Source organism: Convolutriloba macropyga, chromosome 6 (genome assembly GCF_964194025.1).
Source record: "Convolutriloba macropyga chromosome 6, txConMacr16.3, whole genome shotgun sequence".
In the NCBI taxonomy this organism is placed as follows: domain Eukaryota; kingdom Metazoa; phylum Xenacoelomorpha; order Acoela; family Convolutidae; genus Convolutriloba; species Convolutriloba macropyga.
The window spans coordinates 73677732-73688374 of record NC_134473.1 but is presented as its reverse complement, the minus strand read 5'-3'; the positions used below and the strand labels follow the sequence as shown (position 1 = coordinate 73688374).

The 10643-nt window shown below is 36.8% G+C and overlaps 1 protein-coding gene across 1 annotated transcript in view; it reads right to left on the bottom strand.

The window, feature by feature from the left end:
* LOC142340605 (solute carrier family 41 member 3-like) overlaps nucleotides 1-3987 on the bottom strand; it is a 70229-nt gene extending 66242 nt beyond the window's left edge. The window contains exons 1-2 of the mRNA XM_075391292.1: nucleotides 3845-3987; nucleotides 3473-3667 (exon numbers count right to left, since the gene is read on the bottom strand). Of these exons, the coding sequence (XP_075247407.1) occupies nucleotides 3473-3626 (154 nt within the window). The 5' untranslated portion in view covers nucleotides 3627-3667; nucleotides 3845-3987. The remainder of the gene's footprint in view (nucleotides 1-3472; nucleotides 3668-3844) is intronic.
* Nucleotides 3988-10643: the final 6656 nt, after the last annotated feature.

Genomic DNA, 10643 nt, shown 5'->3' with positions numbered 1-10643 from the left:
CTTGTACAAAGGCCACGTAGCGTCCTAGATCTACACTCTTAAAAACCGGAAGAAATTGCTCTTCATTTTAATAATTAGTTGAGAGGTTATTTTAAAAAGAATCTTTAAAACATATTGCTGCTTCTACTTGCTGCTCTCAAATAACCTGAAATTAGATTGACACACTCTCAGTTGACCTTATTTCTCTGAACTGAAGTTAAAAGAATCATTTTTAAAGTGAGGAAAAGTAATTTTTGAGAGTGAGGTAAGTCACACTGGTCGAACATTTTATCAAGCGAATGAACAAAAACTAGCTCCACTAAAAACGGAAATTCACAAATAACGCATGCAATTCAGTCAATATTGATCAAATTAGTAGAAAAAAATGGAGCTGATCGTGACATCATATGGTTATAACAAAGATATTACGACAAAAAACAGCATGTCAAGTCCTGAATTACAACACAAAGAATCATTAAAAACCTGAGCATTAGTCTCATTAAAAAAACAGACTTCAAAAGCCAAGAGAGCAGACACAAAAACAACAATAGACGGAACACCTATTGACAGTCAACAGAGCATATACTAAAACAAACACAAATGAAAAAATTAAGAAAAGTTGAAAATTAGTCCTGAAGTCATTGAATTAGTCGTAAATAAGTCGTTAAAATCAAAAACAGCAAATTAGGTATAAATTTACCCCATGGAACCTCCGAGAGTGTACACTACCTAAGTAGTACAGATATGAACAAAAAGAGACAAAAGGCAACAAATTTGGCAGGCGGCCCAATTTACTTCAAGGGCTGTAGCCTCGATAAACTTTTCTTTATGCGTACCAAAACATCAGTAGACGGTAGAATTCGAACCCCGACCTCCTGAGTCCGATTCCTTTGCCTCGATGGAGGTATAACCACTCGGCCATCAGGGACTTGTTTTCGAGTCTCTAACAATCGGTTTTGATTGAACAACAAACTTTATTTTGGAGTGAGAGCAATTGAAATCACTCAATCTAGAAGTGCGTGAAAAAGTTACTTGAGAAGTCAAAAATTATTCTAGAGGAAAATATTCTGTCATTTGAAGCCCCTTCAAATAAACTCAGAAACTGGAAACTCGATTTGTTTTTTAATGTTTCATCACTATCCTGACAAAAAAAATGATTATAATTTTGAGAAGATACCTGTGAAATGAACAATCCCACAAACTTTATAACTAACCAACAACCGCTGACTAACTGCTATAGAACGAAAGGGCAGGGATTGCCTTTTACGGTTCCAGATAGATCAAGCGGGCCAGGAGAATAGAGGGGACCGAAAGATTCCTAAATCTATAAAAAATCAAAATTGCTCTTCGTACCTTGGGAAATTCTTCCCGCTAAGCAGCTGCGGTGAACCATACCCGATGCTACTAATCCTCTAGCCGATTTGCTCAGACATTCAATGTCCTCGGGTTTATCCCGTTCTTGAAGACCAAACGACAGAGGAAGAATTACTAAGAAAAAGTTAACACGGTCATGCGAAAAGTTTACATTTAAAAAAGACAAAAAACGTTTACGATAATTGCTTATTCTTGAGCTGGCTCATGAGCATTTAAAAATTGTCATTTATTTCATTAGGCTGTATTTCATAGATATACAAAATAAACCGTAGATCCATCTGGACTCAATGGACACGATCAAAAAATTTAAAAATATAAACTTTCAATACAACTGACTTACTTCCAACGAGCTCTCAAATGTTGGGGGTCGGAATACTCGTTATACAATATTTTGGTACTAAAATCACAATCTCGAGTTAGAATAATATTCTTAAGGTCAATTAACTCATAAGCAACTCAACTGAGAGCAATTGAACTCTACTTTTTGTTTACTGACTGCCGTATTCAAGTGATAATTAAAAAGCACATAGAATTGAAGGTGCAACAAAGCAATAGTTGTATTGCTAATTAACAGATAAATCAGGAGGCTCTGTCCATTATCAAAACTAGTCCAATCTATTTTTAAAACTTACGCTTGATTTCAAAACCAACTCAAACAATTGTAACTTTTGCTGCAAACCAAAAATACACGATGAATGCGAAAAGTAACTAATTTCTAATATAATTTGTCAAATATTTTTTACATGACAACAACTTCATACTAGACATAACCGACTAACGTCGGAAGAATTGCTCGCCAACAACTAGTGGGAGCCAACAACTATTGCAGCCTGCTTCAGTCGGAGGGGGGGGGGGGGGTAAATAAAATCGCTTAGGGGCTTCAAATGACGTCATGACGTCATTAGAGGTTATTATATACCATTATAACCACTAAAAAAAGTTAAAGTGAAAAATGATACCAATTTTGGCGCACTTTTAATTTGACTTTTAGTAGTAAACTGCCGCCAATTGAGTGCAGCTGCTTAAAATTCTGAGGGAGAGAAATTGAAATCGCGCAAAACAAAAAAGTCAAGGTCACTCGAAATGTCAAATCGGTAAAGCGAAAAAACGTTTACAACAATTGCTTCAAACTTCGTTCGAGGGCAATAACCATTCATTACCATACCGAATGCAAATAGTAAATTTTTCAGAATAAAAAAACTAACTTCTGTGTTAACTTGAGACAAGCAACTTTCGACGGCAAGAAAGAAACAACTCAGAAACAAAATGAGGCAACGACAAGAGTGCTGTTTAATCGATTCTTATATAAACAATTGGTTGGGTTGCAAGGAAAATCGAAATTCTCATTCAAATAAAAAACAATTCAAATGTTACTAAAAATCACTTTATCTGTCACCAAAAGAGAATTGAGGGTGCTAAGGAGAAACCTTGTTGTATAATTCAAACTGCACAAAACTTGCCTGAATTACAATACAAATGAGTCTAAATTAAATTGCACTTCTCTGCAAGATTCAGGTAGGGGATATATTGCGGAAAAACAAAAAAGCAATTGCTAATTGATTTCAAACAATCAATTATTTGAGATTGATTGGTCATTCAAAAGAACATCAGATCGCTTAGAAAGGCAGTGTCGCGATCGATTTTGCCATCATCTCCCTTATTTTAAAAATTGTCTGTCAATTAATATTAATTAATAACAAACACCAAAAGCTGGAGCATTTGGTGTTTGCCAATCGAATTGCTACTTAATTTCTCATGAATCCATTAATTAAGCATACGAGTAGTCAAGCGTAAAAAAAGCAATCGAAAAGTAAAATAGCTGAAACCACCAAAGAATATTCTAGAACAAAAATTGTCTGGTTAAAATTTTCCATTGAAAAGGACACACACTATAATGATTGCATTAGATTTGTTTTGAAAGCAATTAAAAATAAACCCTTTTCTGCTTATGTGAAAATGATATTAGATACTTTTATATAATTCTTATAATGGACGATCTATCAGAAGGATACGACTTTGCCCGCACGATCTTATTGAAATATTAAACGTCTTGAAATAGCTTTAAGGCTAATCTACCATCGTTCAACCAATATAAATTGTTTAATATGGATTGACTCACTGTTGCGGCTCCATTGATTTACGTCATTGATGTTGTTATTGTCGATGTCATCTTGCGAACCATCGTCGCAGGATACCGCTTCAAAACCTGCCATGGTGCTCCCTCCTGAAATTTCAGGTAGCTCAGTACCCACGCCACGAGAGTCTTCTGTCATTAATGAGGAATAGCAATGTCTCCAATTAGCCAGCAAAGGGGCTAAATGAAAAACAAGTCTCACTAAGTTCATTTTGCAATTTATGATATTGAAACGGAATTAAGCAGAGAAATTAATGCAACAGTAAAACCGCAAATTGTTTATCAAAATTAATAACCAAGAGTTTATTCTGAGGCCGAGAGAAATTACTTCGGAAGTAGTATAAGAAATAAACATACCAATGAAAAACTCCAAAGCTGTTTTTGCTGAATTGAATTCCTTAACATTTAACTACTCTGAAAATTTAATCAACTACTAAATAAAAAAATCAACTGCTAAATAAAATTTAATCTACTACTAAAATATCAACACCAAAATATTTTAATAGTAAATCTTACCTTCGGTGCAAAATGATTTAGTTGAACCAAGAACAACGCACGTATATATCAATATAATAACGCAAAGTTACTTGCAAATAAAGAAACACCCCCCACACTTGACCTATCTGATAAGATTCAGTCGAATTAAAGACAAATTTACAGACGCCACTAATAAGTCGTAACTTCATTATCATTTATTTACTACTCCGTGATCACAGGAAATGATCCTGGAATCTGTGAAATAAAATGAGTCATGAAATTAAGGGCGTCAACTCTTCAGTAACCAAACGAATTAATACAGGGTTTCTCAATCAACAAAACAGTAGCAGTGAATGTCAACAGAAACAAACTTTTGAAAAAATAACATGGCATGAAAAATGTAGTAGCATGGTTACAGGCCGACATTCGAGCTTGGCTATCCGTTTTCTTGTCGGGCAGAAATTGAAGCGCTCATTTGGTTGCATAATTTATTGTAGTTTATTACAACCTATCGATTGCTACTACCTATGTGCTCAATGGAGGATATCTTTGTCACATTTCCTCAGTCGGCTCTACGTTACATCAAATGCATCTTAAACACTGATTTTGCTTTATATTTTACGATTCGGAAGCCTCTCCAAAATTCTAAATTTTTGTAAACATTTCTTCAAATCTTGATATCAACTGAAATAGCGATGCAGCAAAGAATTTTGCGATGGATGACCACTCTCTTTTGATAAGGAGACATCCGGGAAACTCAGCGTGCACTTTTCGCTTTTTTCTGGTACTGCGCAACCATTTTGTTACGAGTGGATTTGGTTGTATTTTAAGGTTTATGTATGCACAGACAAAATATTGTCTGTGCATACAAACGTTTGACGTTACAAGAGCATTAAATCAACACTTTTAATATTTTGTTTGAAAAAAGCATGGGTGAAATTGGCAACGCCAAAACTAATGAAATTGATAGCAGTTACTCAACCTTTTAATATTTTGCTTGAAAAAAGCATGGGTGAAATAGGCAACGCCAAAATAAATGAAATTAGCCAGACTCAATCAAATTTTCCTAAAGAGACGAAACCATAGCATTTTTGGATCTATGCTGTTTGCCCCCTCCCCAGCTCAGAAGGCTTTATCTTTTACACCCCATGTGCAAGTGCTATTTTTTAGTAACGTGCTATATAACAACATATAATTTGTAACTGGGGGCGTAGAAAACACTGGGGGTAACAGAATAGATCCGCATTTTTTATAGCTTACGTTATATTCTCAGAAGAAACCATTAAAGTAAAAATAAGAGCTCAAATAAAAAATAAGAGCTCTTCCCATTACTAGAGTCGCCATTGTTGTGCCGCAAGGTTAGAAACAGTAGTAGTAGTAGTAGTAGTAATTGGGATTCGGCCAGGAGATATCTTCATCTGCTGGCACGGGGATCGTCTCCCTTTTACTTTCGTGATGGTGAATGATGGCAAATTACACTCTCCACATCGCACTGACAAGTTCGTTGTAATTTGCATTGAAGAAGTCCAGAGAACACGTAGTAGTCGTTGTTTTAGGCCAGTGGGGTTATTGATGTCGATCGTTGCTGGCAGTCTGTCGATAAGGGCACCGGTACGGAAAAAGCTCTGCTCGCTTTGGCTTTTACGTGGTTTGCAGTGGTCAAATCTAACGTCGTGTGAAGATCGGATGTCACGAGTGCAATTCCTCAAACAAAGGTATGGATTAAAATCGATATCAAAATATCCCGTCATACATTTGGATAGAGTGACCAGATCTTGTAATTGCATGTATAATCACAGGGGAAGTATTCCAGCTATTAACAGGAGCTCTTTGTAAGTACTGTTTCGGTCCGAGCAAACCCATTTAAGAGCCCGTTTCTGGACTTTTTCTAATGATTTCAAATTGTCGATATTGGCATACCAGCAACTACTGCCGTAAATAAGAACAGGAATAATCATGGATTTGAAAAGATTCAATTTAACAGACATGGTAAGAAGTGTAATATCCGTGCACTGTCAACGGTTACGGTTTGGGTTGGATGTTATTCCTAAGCACTTTAAACCTCGGAGTTACTGAGGAAAATTTTCCAAGTTTCAGACTTGAATTTAATGGAGCAAATGTAAAAGTTCAATCAGTTTAATACAAAATTAGATCAATTGCTTGTAAATATTAGAAGATTTGTGAAGATGAGAGATGTAAAGCAATTTAAGAGAGGCAGCTCGATTGTGTAAGGTTTAGGTTTGAATAAGTTCTTTGGTTTCAGTCCTATCAATGGTTAATTAATCTTAGGTTATTTTTACCCATTTTCGTTAATCTCCGTGGGACTTTCTCATAGTTATTTTCTACCGCATGGGTCCCTGTTAGTTAAACTAACAGATAACAGGTTTACCTGCTTTGACGAATCCCGTCATGAACAAACATTCCTTGACGTGTCCCGTCAAGATTAAATTCTATGATGATTCCCATCATTATTTATGATGCTTTCTCTATATTGTTAAAATCCGGTTTACTATTAGTAACCATCTCTTTTTGTTCTCCTTTTTGTTTATGAAAATTTCGAATTATACGCTTAATATGTAATTTATGAGCATGTCATACATTATGGTTCACTATACTGCCTCCCTCTTAGAAAAATGTGAGTGTTCCACTCACTCACAAAGCAAGAGTTTCAAATGTCTATTTTCGAGTTCATATATTCTTGTGCTTTTTCAATGCCGTACTTGTCATAGATATTACGGGCCTCTTCGTCTTCCATAATTTTCTTTGCTTGAAGAATGATTTTGATCATGTCCACACGACCACCCTTGTCCGGATGACAAGGCATTGCTAACGTTTTGAAATGTTTCTGGATAGTACTGGTTGTGGCCCCCTGTGGCAGGAATATAAGTTCATAAAAGTTTGGAGGTCGACTGAACGGGCTCTGCGCATTGATCGCCTCCAGCCTCCTCTGTATGACCTTCTTTGAGGTTTGCTCTGTTTTTACTCTACCCCTCAGCTTTCTATTGTCTATCTCGTCATTCTCCAACTCCCGAGCTAAGCACTCCCGCTCGTCCACCAGAGCGATACATTCCCTTGTTTTTGTTTCGGCTACATTTGTAACCTCCTCCAACTCTTTCTTCAATGTTTCCACCTGCAGGACTCCCGCTGATTCCCAGCGTATTCAAGTTGCCGTTGGGTCTCCAGCAATTGATCACCTAATCTTTGACTTTCAAGTTTTAACTGCCGGAGCTCCTCTTCGAGCCGAGCCCCGGCTGTTCCCAGCATTTCGCTGTTGTCAATCTTCTTTTGTTGTTCCTCGATTCTGTGTTGCATCTCATTTAACTCAACAAAGCTAATTGCGGCTTGTCACCAGGAGGCCAGTGTAATCCCATCTCTGTCGCCAGTGTAATATCCGTGCACTGTCAACGGTTACGGTTTGGGTTGGATGTTATTCCTAAGCACTTTAAACCTCGGAGTTACTGAGGAAAATTTTCCAAGTTTCAGACTTGAATTTAATGGAGCAAATGTAAAAGTTCAATCAGTTTAATATAAAATTAGATCAATTGCTTGTAAATATTAGAAGATTTGTGAAGATGAGAGATGTAAAGCAATTAAAGAGAGGCAGCTCGACTGTGTAAGGTTTAGGTTTGAATATGTTCTTTGGTTTCAGTCCTATCAATGGTTAATTAATCTTAGGTTATTTTTACCCATTTTCGTTAATCTCCGTGGGATTTTCTCATATTTATTTTCTACCGCATGGGTCCCTGTTAGTTAAATTAACAGATAACAGGTTTACCTGCTTTGACGAATCCCATCATGAACAAACATTCCTTGACGTGTCCCGTCAAGATTAAATTCTATGATGATTCCCATCATTATTTATGATGCTTTCTCTATATTGTTAAAATCCGGTTTACTATTAGTAACCATCTCTTTTTGTTCTCCTTTTTGTTTATGAAAATTTCGAATTATGCGCTTAATATGTAATTTATGAGCATGTCATACATTATGGATCACTATAGAAGGGGCGAGCTCCTTTTCAAGAGGCATAAAACACCTATCGATTTATTACATGCTGCTCTAATGTGATCAGCCCATTTAAGATCTCGGGATATCAACAAGCCCAAGTCATTTTGCACAATATGTTTTTGTATCTCGTTGCTTGAAAAGAAAAACGCCTTGGTGGTATTGCCGAAGTCAAGATAGGTGCATTTCTTAACGTTAGGTGGTAGTTTGTTATGATCACTCCACTTTTTAATTCATGATAAGTCCAGCTGAAAGAGCAATGAGGAGCTGTTGATTGAGATGAATTTCGCATCGTCGGCGCAGAGCAGGGGCTGGCAATTCTTGCAGTTGAGAGGCAAATCATTTATATAAAGAAGAAGGAGAAGGCTGACGAGGATTGAGCCTTGTGGGACCCCACTGGTAACTGGAATTTCTTCGGAAAAGGTTCCGGTAATTCGCACACGTTGAGTTCTGTTCGCTAAGTATGATTGCAGCAATTTAAAAACTCTGCCACGAATCCCAATTTTATATAGTTTTTGTAACAAAATCCCATGATCGACATTGTCGAAAACTTTTTCGTAGTCAGCGTAAATGACGTGAATGTCGTCGTCAGAATCTAGAGAATTGTAGATTTTTTCAAGGTATATTAGTAGTTGAGTGATACAAGAGCGTTGCTTCCGGAATCCGCATTGAGAATCACTGAAATAGGGTGATGCGTATCAATAAAGAGAATCAAACAAAGTTCGGTCGAAAATTTTCGAGATAATAAAGGAGTGATATTTGCCTGTAGTTTTGGACATTCGCCTTAGAACCTTTTTTAAAAGTTGGACTGACAATAGAGTTTTTCCAGCATACAGGAAAAACACCCGTTTGCTTTATTTTGTAGAACACTGATGCCATGGACTTGCTGATAGTTTTAGCACGCGTTTTAAAATTGATTGGAGGTATCCCGTCTGGGCCCACAGCTTTCGTAGCATCAAGATTTTCACATATACAACGAATTTTACTTTGAGATACGTCGAAATCAAGCAACGGGTTTTCAACTTCGACCTCCTCCACAAGTACAAAATCGCTAGATACAATAAATGTAGATGCGAAGAATTTGGAGAACAAACAGCAACAAAATAGCGACTTCGAATCAGTGGCAATTTCATTTATATAAGAGACAGAAGCAGGAATACATGTTGACTCGAAAGTTCGAAAGTACTTGAAAAGCTTGCTTGCAGATATTGTATTTGCTAGCCGACTTTCAAAAGTAGCACGATCTTGTTCGACAATTGGTTGGCAAGATCTTTGCATCAATTTAATCTTCTCGTAGTTACCAGGCTGATTACGTTTTACAGTATAAAGTTTTTTGATCAGATTCGAAGTAGTTTAGATTACCCACGGTGATAATTGAGATCTGTGCCTTTTTCTCCGTGGAACTGTCTGGAATATGACTAATCTTATCGAATTATACCAGTGTTCAATTAGAACATTTACTTTGCTCCAACAAATTCCTGAGAATGGTTTAGTTACTATGAGGGCATTGAGTTTAACAAAATCGGCGTTGCAATAACTAAAGCTAGCATTTGGTTTTCCAGGTCGCATGTATAATGACAAAATTGGGAATTGATAGTTGAGTTTAAATACTGAAATGATTAGAGAGCAAGTTAATCGATCCATCACCGACTTTGCAGGAGGATACATAGAGGTCTTTGCTGATAAAAATAAGATCTAGGATACCCGATGCTGCAGTAGGAAAGTCGATTATCTGTATCAAATCGTTATCCATCATGAGGTCAATAAAAGCTTGGTTGTCTGGAGTAGCGGAGGAGTAGACTTTCCAATCAATGTCAGCTAAATTGAAGTCACCATAGATAATAATAGAAGTAACCTGAGATGAATATTTGAGAACGTCTTCAAACAAAATATTCAAAGGGGAGTGTGCCATGAAATAAGGGCTATCATTGGGCGGATGGTATAAGCAGACTAAAAGAACACGGTGTTCTCCCATTGTGACTATACAAGCTACGAGCATACCTGCAGGTATACCATCCAAAAAATTTGTTCTGATACCAGATCAGAACGTACGCCAATCAAAACACCTCCATGTTTTGATTTCCCGTGACTGGGGTTTCTTCCTGATCGCTAAGTTGTGAAGCTTGGTAGAAATAGTTCCGTCTAGAATATTGCTGTAAAGCCAAGTTTCTGTAATCATAAAGAAAGTGAGTGAGAAGTAGATTTATGTGGTTAGCAAATGTAGTCCTTCTCTCACGACTCAATAGGCTCCGATTGTTAAATGCGAGGAATGTTATATTGTCTGACTTTAGAATATTTAGTCATAGCCGTGGGAATCGTTTTTTGTCGAGATTTCGTTACCGTTGAACTTTAGATTTATAATTCTGAATTTTGTCTTGTCGTAATTCTCTTCGGAGATCAGTTTCCACCTTTTTGTGAGACAATCTTTTTTCTTCTGTTGCTCTTCTTTCGACAGGGAGCGATTCACAAAGATGTTTGTGTTGTTTTCCTCGTTGTGTCGTTTCAATCGATAGGTGCGTGCTAAAATTTTTCGAACGACCCAAGGATTTTGAGAGTACTGGATTTCAATCTGTCGGTGCTCATTGGAAACGAGCCAAACCATGACGTGTAACAATTAAAAATTGGTCTAACAAAAATTCAAGAAGAAAATTTTTCAATTGTTTGACTACAATAG